We start from the raw sequence: 15787 nt of genomic DNA, 5'->3' as shown, positions 1-15787 counted from the left end.
GGAATGAGAAGCTGGGCCTGTGAGACAAATCTGAGACGTTCTGAGAATATTCTGAGATCAGCCCAGGCTGGGTGGAAGGAGGGAGAGGAATTAAACCAAAGTCCCCGGCTCAGGTCAGCAGCATTTCCAGAGTGGGTTTTTATCCCTCCCAGCAGGGATGCCCAAAGCCCCACGAGGTTTCAGGCTGCTCAGGAGGGACCAGATGCATCCCCAGAGCTGGAATTCCAGCCAGGTGGAATTAGTGGGGCTGCCCTTGAGTGCTTCCCCAAGGGCTGCACTCCTCCTCAGGGATGCTGGAAATGGTTTCAGTCTTTGGTTGGAAAAGCTGTGCCTCCAAGGATTGCTGGGTGATCCTGGTCCTTCCCTGAGCTCTGCAGATGAGTTCCTTCTTGGTTCCTTCTTGGTTTTTAATCAGTTGTTTGTTTTTCAGCAGTGTTGGTGCCATCCTACTGCTGGCTAAAGAGAAAGGGAGCACATCCCAAACTTCTCCTGTTTTTTTGGGACTTTACACGTCTTCCTTTTGAAATTTGTCACTTCCTCCTTATTTCTATTCTAAGTGCAACATCTTGTGCTCTTTCAAAGTCCTTCAAAATTGTGTGAATTTGAAATTAATTTTTATTTCAGTTTCTTTCTCTTTGGGACAGAGGGGCAGTAGGGTAGCAAAACCAGCTGGATCCTAGTACTCCATAGATAGAGGCATTTAGGCTTTGGGTTTGTTAAAGTACTTTTTCAATTATAAGAACATCTTTGTGTCTAGAAGCTTTGAAGAACTTGTGAAGTGCAAAGAACAAAAAATGAAGCTGTAACTTGTGGTGTTTAGACTTTCCATAAAAGAGCCTGAATAGAAAGGAACATTTGCATGAGAAGGGTGGGGAAGAAGTTGTCTGACTTCTAGTGATGGGTTAGAAAAACAATCAAAAATCTGAGTAGTGCAGATAGAATAAGAAGTGATGGGAGAGGTGGGTCCCTGGGTTTGAGGAAAGGGATTTTTAAATTAATAAAATAAATAAAAAGCTTTGTATTGGTTATAGGTTGGATAAGCTGAGCCCAGTTCAGATATTAAATATAAATTTAGCTTTGTTCTCTGAACTGAGATCTGTGGGGATTAAAGAAAGAAGGAAAAAAATAGGGGGAAAAAAAAGAGTAATTGGTTCCTAAAGTCAGCATAGAAGCTTTAAATTGCCACTGTAGAATCCTTGAGGTTGGAAAAAATCTCTAAGATTGTAAATCCCAACCTTTGAATAGGAATATGCAGTCATAGAATGAGATCTGAGCAAGGGAACCAAGGCTGTGTCTTGTAATGTGAATTCTGAGCAGCAAGCAAAAGCTTGAGGAGTTTTATTTGCAGGTCTTAGTGGAAAGTTGTGTGCCAGCATATAAGTTTAAAATACTTAATAAACTTCTACAAGATTTTCTCCTGTTGGGAAGAATTCATGGCACAGAGCCTTAGAAAAGAATTACAAATAATTAATTCAGATAAATTGGAGGTTGCCTCGTTTCCTAGGCAGAGAGCCTTTAATTGGTAACTTTATTTTTACTGAATGTTTAATGAGCCACTGGCAAATGTTTCCCTAAGCACAACTTTCCTGAGCATTTACTATTTTTGAGCAGTTTATGATGAATTTAGACAAAGAGGGAGCCGTTCAAACCCGATGTCGTTTCAGCGTGGTGTGAAGCATTTACCAAAGATTATTGCAGAACTTGTTTAATGTGCATGGAGAGTTGAAAAAAAAAACAACCCCAAACTAAACAGGCTTGAGGTTTCCTTGTGGGATTTTTTTTTTTTTTTATCACCAGACTGAGGGCCTGAAGGAATAGAGGAAGTGAATGGACACCAATGTATCCAAATATCTCATTTTGCCTAAAAGCAAGTGCCGGCAGATAAATGCCCATAAAGGGATTTCTTTCTTAAGCCCCATGGATTTTTTTTTTCTGCAACTTTTTGTGTGAGTTGGAAATGAAAACCATTCATCCAGTGCCCCAAAGAAGGGCCTTATTGAATGGAATAACAGTGTAATGTACCATTGAAGGCAGGATTGAAAGTGATTATCTTGTTAACTCTTGACAGTTACCGCCAGCTTGAAATAGAACTGGCAGGCTTGATTTGCAAATGAATTAGAGCTTTTTCATTTGGTGCCAGGATCATCTTTTTATATTCTGATATGACAGATGCTATGTTCCATGCTTTTGTTTCTCTTCACTCTTCTACTTGCAAACAAAAAACAAAAGATTATGATAGTAATTTTATTTGCATCTTTTCTCTAGGAGTTTATTCTTTGTCTCGAAGTTTTTAATCTTATATTTTTTTCAAGAATTTGTTTAAGAATAGTATTGTTCCCGCAGAATAAAATTTCATTAGGTTAAGTACAGTAGTAATTGGGTGAATGAGGGGGATTTAGAAGCTTTCAGCAAATGGAAAATTGATTGTACTCAAATTGTTTTAGTGCTTAGAACATTTAAATTTCCTCCCTGACTTACACTTGCATTTAATATTCCTCAGTGCCAGGAGCAGAGGAGAAGCTCACACAGTTTCCAGTGTTTCTGCTAATGGCAGCACACGTGTAATTAGTGGCAGCCTCGGTGCTGTGTTTATATTCTGCAGCCATCCCAGCCCAGATGGGGAGGTGTTGGGTATGATAATTATTGTGCTCTGCCTCTATGTTCCTCATTAACCTGTAACACTCTCTACCAGTCCAGAGAGTTTTTCCCATAGTTGTGCTTCCCAAGACTGGAACTTGCTGGGCTTTGTTTAATATTCAGCCCAGCCTTGTGGGCATTTCCAGTGCTGGGCTGGCTGCTCCTGCTGTAATCTGGTTTGTTCTTTGGGGCTAATTAGCAGCACTTCCGACTGCCACTGATGTCCATTATGGAAATGTTTCCCTACACTTTCACCTACAGGATGTGTTTTAATTGAATATCTACTAAATCATATTACAGAGAAGGTAAACCAGGCCAAAGTTGTCTAATTTATTTAAGGCTGGTTAACAGAGACGGTGACATTCCAGAGCCTGATGTTTAATTGCCTGTGTTTGCTGGGAGTGCAGGCTGGGAGAACAAGATTTCATTCCTGGTGAAGGGAACAGGAGGAGAAATGCCACCCAGCCAGCCAGAACCAGGGAAAAATCCAGCCCAACCAGGGAGGAGCCAGTCAAACCAAAACTATCCAAAACCAGGGAAAAATCCTGCCAAAACCAGTGAAGAGCCAACCAAACCAAACTATCCAAAACCAGGGAAAAATCCTGCCAAAACCAGGGAGGAGCCAGTCAAACCAAAACCAGCCAAAACCAGGGAAAAATCCAGCCAAAACCAGGGAGGAGCCAGCACAGCCAAAACCATCCAAAACCAGGGAAAAATCCTGCCAAAACCAGGGAGGAGCCAACCAAACCAAACCATCCAAAACCAGGGAAAAATCCAGCCAAAACCAGGGAGGAGCTAGCCAAACCAAAACTATCCAAACCCAGGGAAAAATCCAGCCAAAACCAGGAAAGAACCAACCAAACCAAAACCAGCCAAAACCAGGAAAAATCCTGCCAAAACCAGGGAAGAACCAACCAAACCAAAACCATCCAAAACCAGGGAAAAACCAATCAAACCCCACTGCAAGTAGGAAAAGTCCAAGGATTTGCACCTTGTTGATGTCCTTGGAATCACCAGGTTGAGTTGAGGAGTGGCTTTAAGGCAGCCAGGACAGAGGAATCCGCTTTGGTCACTTATGGGGTTTTCATACCCAGCTTGAAGCCTCCCTGAACCAAAATCAGGAGATTTGGGGTGGTTATTTTATCCCTTGTGATTTATGGGATTTTCATACTGGACATGAAGCCTCTGTAAAGCAAAACCAGAAGATTTTGGGTAGTTGTTTTCTCTCTTGTTTACCTGAGAAATACATGCAAAGAAGTGCAATATTTTTGTAGGGTCTGTTTGAAAATGCTGCTTTTATCAACACTGCATTTTGGAGTTTTCCCTCTCTGTTTAGTTTCAGTCTTGATATTGCATAAAATCTTGGATTTTACTCTCTGAGCCAGGGTTATTATATATTTCCCCTGTTGAATATTTGATAAGGTCTCTTGGGTACTGATTTTCCTTCTTTCTAGGATAACATATTATGGAAATTGTTTCACCTTGTGTCCTGTTTGAAGTCCTGGTTTTAGCATGATTCAATTTGGTCTGCATTATATTCCACAGAGTTCCTTGGCAGTTCCAAGTTATTCCAGAGTGTTTGTGTGGGGGCTGACTTTGGCTTTTCCTCCTGCTTTTGCTGAGTGACCCTCATAGGATCATCTTGGGGTCTTTGTTGCATTTAAATTTCTTAGTAATTGGCCAAACCTCCTACTGGTTTTTCCTGAGAGAGAGAAATTATTTGGATGATGGGAGGGATCCACTGGGGCCAAGACCACCAGGTTTGGAGTGTTCACACCCCAGGATCAGCTCCACATCATTTGAAGCTGGTGCTTGGTGAGAGCAAAATGACATTGCACACTTTAAATAATATATCATGGGTGCTTTCCCTAGCAGGGTGGGAGATTCCCAAACCATTTGCTCTTCTTGATGAGTTTGTTGTGCAGGAAGGATTGGAGAGAGCAGCGAAAAATGGCAAGCTCAGCAATGTCTCATCTTGGGATATGCTGAGGTAGAAATCAAGTTGTGTGATCCCATGGAAATGAAATTGTCAGGAGCTCTGCACCCCCCAGAGGCCCCTTGGCCTGAATTTCCCTGTAATGTCCATGTGGGTATAAATAACCCATAGGATTATCCTGCAGCCCATGGCTTCTCACCCAAAATCTAGGGCAAAGACAATTAGTGCCTCTTAATTAACTGTGTATTAGTTCTGGGGTGGAACTGCTGTGAATTCACTGCAAAGTACACTATATGTGAAATCTTAAGCTGGTTTGTGGTACCTAAATGGGGCATTTTGAGGCTAGGGCACATTTTTCAGCCCTCTTGATGAATGATTAGTGTGATACAAGGAGTATTTTTAGGAGCATGAATATGTTCCAGGTTAAAATCATGATTTCAGCAAGTTCTAGGGAATATTTTAATTTAATTTACTAGCAAAGGAAGTTCACACCACCTCAGTTAGTTACTGTGGGTTTAAGTAATCCCAAACCTGGCAAAACCTGGAGAATCCCAGAATGGTTTGTGTTGGAAGGGACCTTAAAATTCCTCCAGTTCCACCCTCTGCCAGGCAGGGATGGAACTTCCTTAACTGAATTCCCAGCTTCTTGCTACAGGTCCCTGATGACCTGGATTCAGATGGAGCTGGAATTTTTTCCCCTGTCATTGCTGAGACGTTTGGATGAGCCTGAGTATGATATTTCCTGGGTTTAATGGATGACTTTAAATATATGTGCATGTCAGGGGGTGTTTTACTGCAAATCCTTGGCTAAAGTGGGGAAAAATTCCAGAGTTTCTCTGATAGAAAAAGGAAAACTCAGGAATAAAATCAAACTTGCCTAATGAACCAAAGCAATGAAGGTGCTGCACTGGAGATGATATGAAAAGGAAAATATATTGGGAAGTCTGGGGTATAAAATGGAGTAAAACATAATTACCTGGTAATGATGCCAAATTAATGCAACTTGGTGGTTTCTTTTATGTTGTGAGTGTTGGAATGGTGGATGTGCATAAAGCTGCTCCTGGCTTTTATTTGTGGTGTTTCATGGCTTAAAATTCTGCAGGCACTCAAGGCTGTGTGGGAGACTGAGCTGTGGCCATAGGTCTGATTTTGCCTAAAACAACATCTGAAATACAGTATTCATGGGAGCTTTATTTGTTTAATTTATGATACAAATGATATCATTTAAATGTGTGATTATTTCACATAATTATACAAATACAACAAATGTTATATTATCATTTATAGTATGTATTTTAAATATATAATTATTAGATATAAATATATAAATGTAAGGGTAATTATGTAATATAATTGATAGTATATCTAATGTAGTATAGAATGGGATGCAGAATATAATTGTATAAGATCTCTAATATAATCTATTGGCTAACTAAAAGATAAAACCCTGCCATAGCCTGGCTGATTGATGCCCTGCAGCCTCAGGCTGGGAAGAGGTTTTCATTGGAAGTGACAGGTGCCCCAAGGTTTATTTAGGACAAGCTCAGCCTTGTCCTGGTTAGTTTGATAATGTTTTCCTTATGGATGTTCCAGCAGTGCATTTCCTGCGTTAGGGCCTTGTGCTACACCAATATTCCTGTCTGGGCTGCCTCAACTACAAATTGGCTGAACAGCCCGTGACACTTTTTCAATATTATTACATTAAACCAAGTGGATTTTGATTGATAACCTAATATTCAACTAATGCAAAACATCAATCATGGCAAGTATATTAATTATTTAATATTGCAGCCTAATTCAGGAATCGATGTGCTGCAGGAGGGGAAGGGAAACTCGCTGTTCCCAGAAGGTTTGAGACAGGGCATGATTAAAAAACAGCCCCACCAAGCCCCGCTCTGCTCCCGTGTGTTGGTTCGATACAAATCTTTATTCATTTGCCAATAATCTCCTCACATTTTCCACTTCAGGACCTTCTTTATCAGTTTTGAGGCCTGGAATTGAATTAGGGCTGCTTTCAGCACAGGCTGAGGGAGGTGCACAGATATTGATGGCAGGGATGGGGCTGGCCTGGGAGCTCCTGCATCCCTCTCCCGAAGCAACTCCACCTCCAGAAGGGATCATGGAATCATGGAGTGCTTTGGGTGGGAAGGGAGATCAGGGCCATCCATCCCACCCCTGCCAGGCAGGGACACCTCCCACTGTCCCAGGGGCTCCAGCCCCAGTGTCCAGCCTGGCTTTGGGCACTGCCAGGGATCCAGGGGCAGCCCCAGCTGCTCTGGGAATTCCATTCTAGCCAGGAATTCCCAGTTCCCAATCTCCCATCCATCCCTGCCCTCAGCAGTGGGAGCCATTCCCTGTGTCCTGTCCCTCCATCCCTTGTCCCCAGTCCCTCTCCAGCTCTCCTGGAGCCCCTCCAGGCCCTGCCAGGGGCTCTGAGCCCTCCCTGGAGCCTCCTCCTGTCTCCAAAATGGGGATAAATCCTGTAGGGCTGGCAAAAATAAATCCTTCTTTCAAAGTCAAACAGCAAAAGTACTTTTTTTTTTTTTCCCCCCCACTCCATTAATTACATTAAAATAGGAAAAAAAAAGGCATAGCAGATTTTTGGAAAAGCTTTAGGAAATGATAAATAATTAGCAATTTTAGTAGTAGTAATTAGTAATAGTGTAGTGTTAACTGCTTCCCTCCTCATGGGCTGGTTGCTCCTGACCCACCTTCCAAGAGGGAATGTTGGAATTAGGTAGAACCTGCTGCTGATGGGAGCAGGAACCATCTCCTTGTCTGGTGGGTTGGAATTTGGGGAATTTTTAATTTGTTTTCCATTGGATTTCATCTTTTTTTTTTCCATAGCAGGATATGTTAAAGATAAATTTTCCCTCTGAATTTTTGCTTTTCAGAGTTTTTACTTGGATACTTTGGTCCATTTGTTTTGCAGTTGCCTTTAGGTGAAATTCTTCCCCTTTTCTCTCTGTACATTTGGACTTCTGCAGCTTTGGATACCCAGCTCCAGCATGGCTGCCATAAGTGTGGAATTAATCACAATTCCTTCTCTCCATCCCCTTGGAAAGGGGCAGGGAATTTCATTGTGGGAGTGGTGGCAAGGCAGAACCAGGAGGCACCAAATGTGGATTTGATAAACAGCCCCGTGCCCTGGCCTGGCTGATTCTTTCCAGGGTAAATAGTGGGATAATTAGATAAAAAATGTTCATTTTCAATGTGTATCCTGTGGCATTGCTCCAGTTGGTGGCAATTTCAGGGTGGGTACTATCTGAGGGTTGAATTCTGTCACTGAGCATTAGGATAATCGATATTTTTTAGGTGTTACAGGTAAATATATGTATTAAAATTAAAAATTTGACACACTGGAGAAATTACCCAGCTTTGCCATTTCAGAGTTAAACAGAAATTGTTGCAGACAAGGGTTTAGCAACTATTTAGAACTTTTGTTCTTCTCTTACAGGGACTCTGTAAACATCAAAGCTGGATTAGAACATCTGGTAAGTTTTAATTTTCTCTTGAACATTTGCATCATCTTTGATATCTGCATTCCAAATGAACACTTTTGAATGAGCTTTGAATACCTTGAATTGAGAAAGTCAACCATTTCCCAGAGGGTCAGGCTACTGTTATTATGTGAAGGCACTCACATTTTCATTTATCTCCCCATTTCAAGGGAATTTTAATTTTTTTAAATTACTTTTTTTTGATGTCGAGATGAAATAAACTGGACTACAATCCTTGGATTGATGATTGCCTTAATTATAAACAAAAATTGTTTGGTGTTGGATTTTTGGCATATCCTGATCTGAAAACAACAAACTTGTGATTAAAAAAAAAGTAAAAAAAAAAAAAAAAAGAGCCAGGGACACAATCAAATATTGCATGCATAAATATGGTGTGTTTGAGTCATTTGGAGGCTTTGAAAGAAGTGCACAGCTTTGTGTTTTCTCTTGTCTTTGCTTTATGAATAATGGATCGACTTAAATTCCATTCAGGGCTGCAGTAGGAAATAATAATTGAGGTGCAAAATATTTCTGGTTTAAGTAAACATATTAAGCCCACAAGTGATGGCAAGCCAGGCTTAGCATTAAAAACTCATCAGTTGATCAAAACTGGGAAAAATAAAATCTTGTCACAAGTCAGGAGCTGGTTGAGCCTCAGATGTTGGTACCAGCAGTCAGTGGAACATTAAATGGTTGATGTAAAGTGATTATTAAATCCCATTAAATGAAAATATTCACTATTAATGGCACATCCATCCTGGGAAGGGTTTAATTTTTTCATGGAATATCTAAATAATCCCTGCTGTTCCATAGTGCTGTGAAAAACATCGTGTGTCCCTTTGGGCAGAACTGCTTTCCTCTTGGTGCTTCCCATTCTGGGAATCACTTGGGAAGGATTTGGAGGAGCTTGGGCACCAGGATCTCCTTGGAGTGCCAGAGGGGTGGAGAGGATGGAGATCCTGCTGGGGTGGAGAGGATGGAGAATCCTGCTGGGGTGGAAGGGATGGAGAATCCTGCTGGGGTGGAAAGGATGGAGAATCCTGCTGGGGTGGAAAGGATGGAGAATCCTGCTGGGGTGGAAAGGATGGAGAATCCTGCTGGGGTGGAAAGGATGGAGAATCCTGCTGGGGTGGAAAGGATGGAGAATCCTGCTGGGGTGGAAAGGATGGAGAATCCTGCTGGGGTGGAAAGGATGGAGATCCTGCTGGGGTGGAGATCCTGCTGGGATGGAAAGGATGGAGATCCTGCTGGGATGGAGGTTGTGGTAGGATGGAGAGGTTGGAGATCCTGCTGGGACAGAGGTTGTGGTGGGACGGAAAGGATGGGGATCATGGTGGAGTGGAGAGGATGGAGATCCTGCTGGGATGGAGGTTGTGGTGGGATGGAAAGGATGGAGATCCTGCTGGGATGGAGGTTGTGGTAGGATGGAAAGGTGGGAGATCCTGCTGGGGTGGAGATCCTGCTGGGGTGGAGATCCTGCTGGGGTGGAGATCCTGCTGGGGTGGAGATCCTGCTGGGGTGGAGATCCTGCTGGGGTGGAGATCCTGCTGGGGTGGAGATCCTGCTGGGGTGGAGATCCTGCTGGGGTGGAGATCCTGCTGGGGTGGAGAGGATGGAGATCCTGCTGGGATGGAGGTTGTGGTGGGATGGAAAGGATGGAGATCATGGTGGAGTGGAGAGGATGGAGATCCTGCTGGGATGGAGATTGTGGTGGGATGGAAATGATGGAGCTCCTGCTGGGATTGAGATCCTGGAGCTCCCCCTTTCTAATGATGCCCTGTGAAATGTGTTGGGAATCATTAAATGCAGTAAAGAGCAGAGTTCTCGGAGCAGTTGGAAAATCCACTTTGTTTGCTGCTTCCAGGGGTGTCTCACTTGTGAGTTAAATCCCTTAAATAAATTTGAGGAAGGTGCCATTGCCCTGCTGGTGGCAGGGAGTTGTAATCCAGCAGATCCCTGGGATTTTTCTCATGCATTATAAAGCTGCTCCCCTCCTGACAGAGTGACCATGGCTGGGGCTTGTTCTGAATTAGGGTTTCTGCCACAGCAGGAGCTGTGGGGCTGATTTATAACAACAAATATTCCCAAAAAGTGGGAAGGAAGAGGCTCTGTGGGCTTGGAGTAGCCTGGGGAGGTGGGAAGCAGGAAAGGAGTTCAGTGGTGCTCGGGGTTTCTCTGGGACTGGGGCAAAAGGTACTGGAAATATTCCCTGTGGAATGATGATGCCTGAAGTGCTTCATGAGTTAACTCACAGTCCTTTGGAATGGAACTGTGTTTGTTAAATTAATTGACTGCTCTGTGTTTAGAATCCCACAACTGGGCAGGAAGGGACCTTAAAACGATCTTTTGGAAAGGATCTTAAAGATCTTATTCCACCCCCTACCATGGACAGGGAACATTTCCCTGAAAGATCTGTCAAAAACATCTGGATTTGAGATTTTTTTCCTCTTTTCCCTTTGATCTTACAAAATCTGTCCTGGAAATGGTGCTCAAAGAAACAATTTCCCAAGGCACCCACAGGTGGGAATATTTGTGGTGGAAGGTGTTCCATATCTCAACATTTTGTTCATAAAGACTTTTTGGACTCCAATAAATTATAGGGATTTTCCTCCACAGATTTCAGTCATATGATTCCAGCTCTACTGCTTTAATTGCTGCATCTCCAAATGCTTGTAAGGAGGTTTTCCCCACCTTAGGAATCTTTATCTTGATTTTATAATCTGTTATTGGATCCCTTCTATTAAAAAAAGGGTGTTTTACAATCTGGGATTTCCAAGAGTCTGGAGTGACAGGACACAGGGAATGGCTCCACACTGAAAGGAGTTGGGTTAGATGGAGCTGGGAAGGAATTCCTGGCTGGCAGGGTGGGCAGGCCCTGGCACAGGGTGCCCAGAGCAGCTGGGGCTGCCCCTGGATCCCTGGCAGTGCCCAAGGCCAGGCTGGATGGGGCTGGGAGCACCTGGGACAGTGGGAGGTGTCCCTGCCATGGCAGGGGTGGCACTGGGTGGGGTTTAAGGTCCACATCTTTGATCTGATGAAATAAAAAAACCCCAAACCCCAACCAAGAGCCCTTCTCCTTTATTCAGTGTTACTATTTGATCAAGCATTTCTTTTCAGTGCATGTCAGTGTTTCTTTCCTGGCTGTCCCTGGCTTTTCCATGGGGTCTGGGTGCAGTGCTGGCCCCTCACTGCTCGTGGCTCTCTGAGTTTGTCACCTGTGGTGTCACAGCCCTGTGGCCCTCGGCTGGCCACCAGACAGCCACGTCTGGCAGAGTCCTTGGCTTCCTAACGAGCTGTAAACCAAGCAGCCAATTATTTGTGTTCACAAACAATTAATTAACGCTCTTAATAGGAGTAATTATGTTTATCTTGCTGTCCTGGCAAAATTCCATGCTGGTCAATTATGCTCTGCAGGCTTGAATTGTCTCTTCTGTCTCTCTTGAATTGTGTCTGTCTGTTCCATTCTGAGAGGGAAGGAGTGAAGGTGGGGCTGGAGAGGTTTTCCTCCTGTGGCCAAAGTGACATTTGTGTCCAGGGACATTCCAAATTTCTCTTTGGACAGGCTGGAGAGCCACTGAGTGTCCAGCTGGATGCACCAGCTTGGAAGATGCTCTTTGAGGAGCAGTGCTGGCTCTGGCTGTGTCCCCCACTGAGAGGGGATCCCTGGTGTCCCCAGCCCATCAGGTGGCAGTGGCTGATGAACCCTTTGGCTGTGGGCATCCCAAACATTCCCCTGGCTCAGCAGCAGCCTGGCCCTTGGAAATCATTGCAGCTCCTTCAGGAGCTCTGGACCAGGTTCACACCAGGTAATCACACTGCAGAGGATCGATGGCTTATGGATATCCATGGGAAAAGCAGCTTGGTTGGCTCTGCCAGCCTGCAGGGGTGAAACCCAGGCTGCTCCTGCAGAGGGGCTCGGTGGATCCGAGGGTTTGGGGAGAGCTCTCTGCAGTCAGTGTGTGTTGGATTGTGTGCACACAGCGCTTTATTTGCCGTAAGGTTTTGCTGCTGGCAGCTGCAGATGTGAATCAAACGGCAGGGCGATCAAACCATCAGAGGCAGAGCCTTCTCGTGGCAGAATATTCAAAGGCTTGCAGCAGTTTGTTGTTCCAACAGAGACAAATTTTGTGGAAACTTTGTAAGAGAGGCGAGTTTACCCTGTCACTTCCCATTACCAGCGGGCTCTGAAACCAGAGGCGCTCCACATAAAACGACACTTTAATGTCTCTGTGTCTTTGTTAAAAAGTAAACTTTGATCACTCTCACTTACCAGCGAGGCCGAGGTGCCTCCCCCGCCCTTGGCTGCGGTGGGGACCCCGTGACCCTCCATCCCCGTGACCTTTGTGCCTTTATTCTGCTTTCCCTTTGTCACCCCGCTCATATTTCCCCCATAAATTCGTTTCCCCGCCGTCCTGCGCCGTAAATTCGGAAAGGCCGCCGGGAGCGTCCCCGATTGCCGCTCCGCAGGCTGAGGAGAGCGGTGATCAGCTGAAGTAAATAAGGCTGTAAAATATCAAGAGTGTGATTTTCCCTGGCATCTGCATAAAACCCCCGGCACGTGCGGGTGTTGTTTCCAATCGCGCCGGCGGTTTGTTCGCAATTCCCGTAATTTGATCGCGGCTGATGAAAAGCTGACAAGATTTCCACAGCGCCCCATTAGATGAAAGCAGCATGAAACCAGAGGTTAATCTGCAAACAGATTTTCCTGCTTATTACTCTAATGATTCCATCAGATTTGATGTAGCAGGCTGCGAGGCGTCTCTCGGCAGCAACAGTGTGCTGGGGTTTGATCTCGGTGCTCATTAAATGATGGAGTAATTTGGGTGACCTCTGCCCAGGTGCACATCTCCTCATAATTGCACGGCATTCTGATGGGGAAATTACCGGCGAGAACCCCGAGTATTCATCCCGCTTTCCGAGTGGAAAAACTAACAAAAGAAATATTGCATTAATTTTCAAATGATGATATTACATTTAGTGCCTGGGCCCCATATATCAAAATCCGAGAACTGCTCAGTTACTCGCTGCTCTTAATCTTAATGGTATCTGTGGATGTCAAGGGCATGGAGGAAATTAAATCGGAAAGTGCAGATAGACCTAAGAAGACATTATCTCTTGATGATTGCAGTTTTGATAGGTATTTCAGTGAATTTCATTTTCGCAGAATGGTGGAAGATGAGTTAGCCACCAGATTTTCTCATTTTTCTTCCCCGTGATTTATGTGAGTTGAGTATAAAACTTTTTATGGGAGTGCAGTTACGGCGGATGAGAGGTAAATTAATGCACTGGGTTTCCATCTCGGCCCCGCGCGCGATTGTCAGAGCTGTACATACGTAATGGGGCCCATCATTATTCAGGGTTGTTTACATTCAAAATATGTAATGAAATCTGTTCAGAATAATGAGGGAAATAAAAGTTTAGAAAATTGTAAAGGTCATGAAGTTTGAGAAATGATGCAATGCTCCCAAAATAACATTTAGGCAATATAAATTACATTATTATGCACCAACTCTGCCTTATAGAGACATGAAGATAAAGTGCTTTCGACGAGTAAAATGCTGTTAGTGCTCTCTGAAGTATGAGAATGTGTAAAATGTTTCTGATTTCATATTCTGGTTTTGTGCATATTGTGGAAAAATATATAAAGGAACTTTATGGAGGGCAGTGGCTGCTTCTCTATCCCCAAGTTTAAGTGCCTTTCCTGGGAGGGTTTTCTCCGGCAAACAAACGCTTTGGCAGAAGTGTAATTGATTTTTAATCTAATTATTGAGGCCACCGGCGAGTTCATCTTTTTAGGGGGTTCTTGCTCCTCTTCTTTTGGGGATTTTGCGTGGAGATCTTTGCTCTGAATGTATTTTATTGCAGATACTGAAGGGGGATCTTGGCACAATACTGAGATGAAGCATAAATTTGCCCAACTATTTGTGATCTGCACCTAAAATACAAATCTCTGCACCCTTTTATGCAGGTGCTCCTCAGAATAATTATGTTTTGCCCTGCACATTTTATATTGTACTTATTTGTCAGAAGAAGCGGCCAAAAGCATGAAACACAAGTCATTTTTGGAAAAGTTAAGCCAGCAGATCTGTGCCAGCCCAAAAACCACTGCAGTGGGGGTGAGTTGATCCTTGAATCTGAGAGCAAAGGCAAAATGCACTTTTATTCAAAGTACATAATCTTGATTAAGTTCAGGTTAATTCCTGTGTAATTAAGCATGATTTGGGGTGGATTTGCAGATTTTTTTGAAACTGGGTGCTGATTTAGAACCCTCTGGATCCTTGTGGTATTTGAAATGCTTTTCATTTTCAAAATGTTTTTTCCTATTATTTTTCAGTTGCTGCATTTCAATGCAAAGGTTCCAAAGGGGATGGGGTTCTGTTTTTCTGAGAAATTCTAATTTGTTTAGAGAAAATTCCTTTCTTAGTGGAAAAAGTAAAGCAGTAATTCAAGTATTAACTGCTCCTTTTGTTAATTAATCCCTGTTACCTGTTGGTTGTGCTCCTGCTTTTCCAGCCAGTCCAGCCTTGGCTGGAGCTGTTTCCAAAGCAGTTTATGATGTGTTAATTAAAAAATTTCATTTCAGAACCTGCATTTATCTGCTGCTATTTTTATGTTCCCCCATGTTTTTGTTGCAACATAATGCAGCAAATATTTGAAACAGTGATAAAAGATAAAGATCCATATTTAAGAGTTAAATATTAATATTTTTATAAATTTTGTAAGCTGTGGGGTTCATTCTACCTTTAATTTTTAAAGGTTTAGTTAGGAAATAGATTAATTTATAGAATAATGACTGGATGATGTTGATGCAAAAATCTCTGTTCTGTCAGCTCTTTATCAGAATGTTGAATTTTTTGGTGATTGTGGCTGCATTTCCATGCAAATGTAAATCTGAGATGATATTCCAGGCTGCAAGGAGATAAATAGGGGGAGGTAATTTTTTAGCCTTTAGTGCAATATTATTCATATTTCCTCTCTTAGTAAAGAACCCACACAGAGTTTTATGGCTGTGTAAGTTTAACACTTCCAGGAATTTTTCCTTTTAAGAAGACCTGGATTTACTGATTAATTTTTTAAAATCTTATTTACAGCTCTCCCTCTTTCTGCTGAGTGTTTAATCCATTTTGCTGTATCCACTCCCAGTAGGAATGCCTTTTTCCTTGCTTTTTCTCAGGAATATTCACTGAAATGAGTGCACTGTTGTTTTCTGGTCCTTTTAAAGGAGCCCTTGCTGCAAGAACCGCTTTAAATCCCAAAAATCGCGTCGGTGTGCCCGAGCCACCCGGGCTGTTTGCCACAGCCATTCCCTCCTGCCTTTGATTTGCTTCCAGCAATCCATTGTTGCTTTTCCTGCCGTTTTGGGTCGGTTTTTGTGGAAACAAGATGGGATTTTCCCCCCACCTGGTGTTGCAGGGCTCTCTGGAGATGCTGGGTTAAACCCACCTGGCTCTGGGCAGTGGCTGCTGCTGGAGTGGAGTGAAGTGGAAAATCCACAATTCAGGTTAAGGAATCCAAATGTTTTAGTGGCCATGTGCTGGGTGAGAGGAGGGAGAGGATTTGGGGAATCCTCAGCTCTCAGGTCAAAGTGCTGCTGGTGTTTGGGGACACTTTCAGGTTTTGTCCCTCTGATCCCAAATTGGAGTGAAAATTCCCTTGGCTGGGAAGCTCAGAGTCCAAACATCCTGTGGTGTTTTACAGGGAATTTGGGCATTCC

The 15787-nt window shown here is 43.4% G+C and overlaps 1 protein-coding gene across 3 annotated transcripts in view; it reads left to right on the top strand.

The window, feature by feature from the left end:
• The window catches only part of RSRC1 (arginine and serine rich coiled-coil 1), a 95759-nt gene that overhangs the window by 36502 nt on the left and 43470 nt on the right, over positions 1-15787 (top strand). For all 3 annotated transcript variants that reach the window (XM_084212394.1, XM_084212395.1, XM_084212393.1), the window contains one exon: positions 8031-8067. In XM_084212394.1, coding sequence (XP_084068520.1) covers positions 8031-8067 — 37 coding nt within the window. The remainder of the gene's footprint in view (positions 1-8030; positions 8068-15787) is intronic.

This window comes from Fringilla coelebs (assembly GCF_963513975.1).
Source record: "Fringilla coelebs genome assembly, chromosome: 10".
Lineage (NCBI taxonomy): Eukaryota > Metazoa > Chordata > Aves > Passeriformes > Fringillidae > Fringilla > Fringilla coelebs.
Note: the sequence above shows the minus strand (reverse complement) of the source record. Positions and strands in the feature narration are given on the sequence as shown.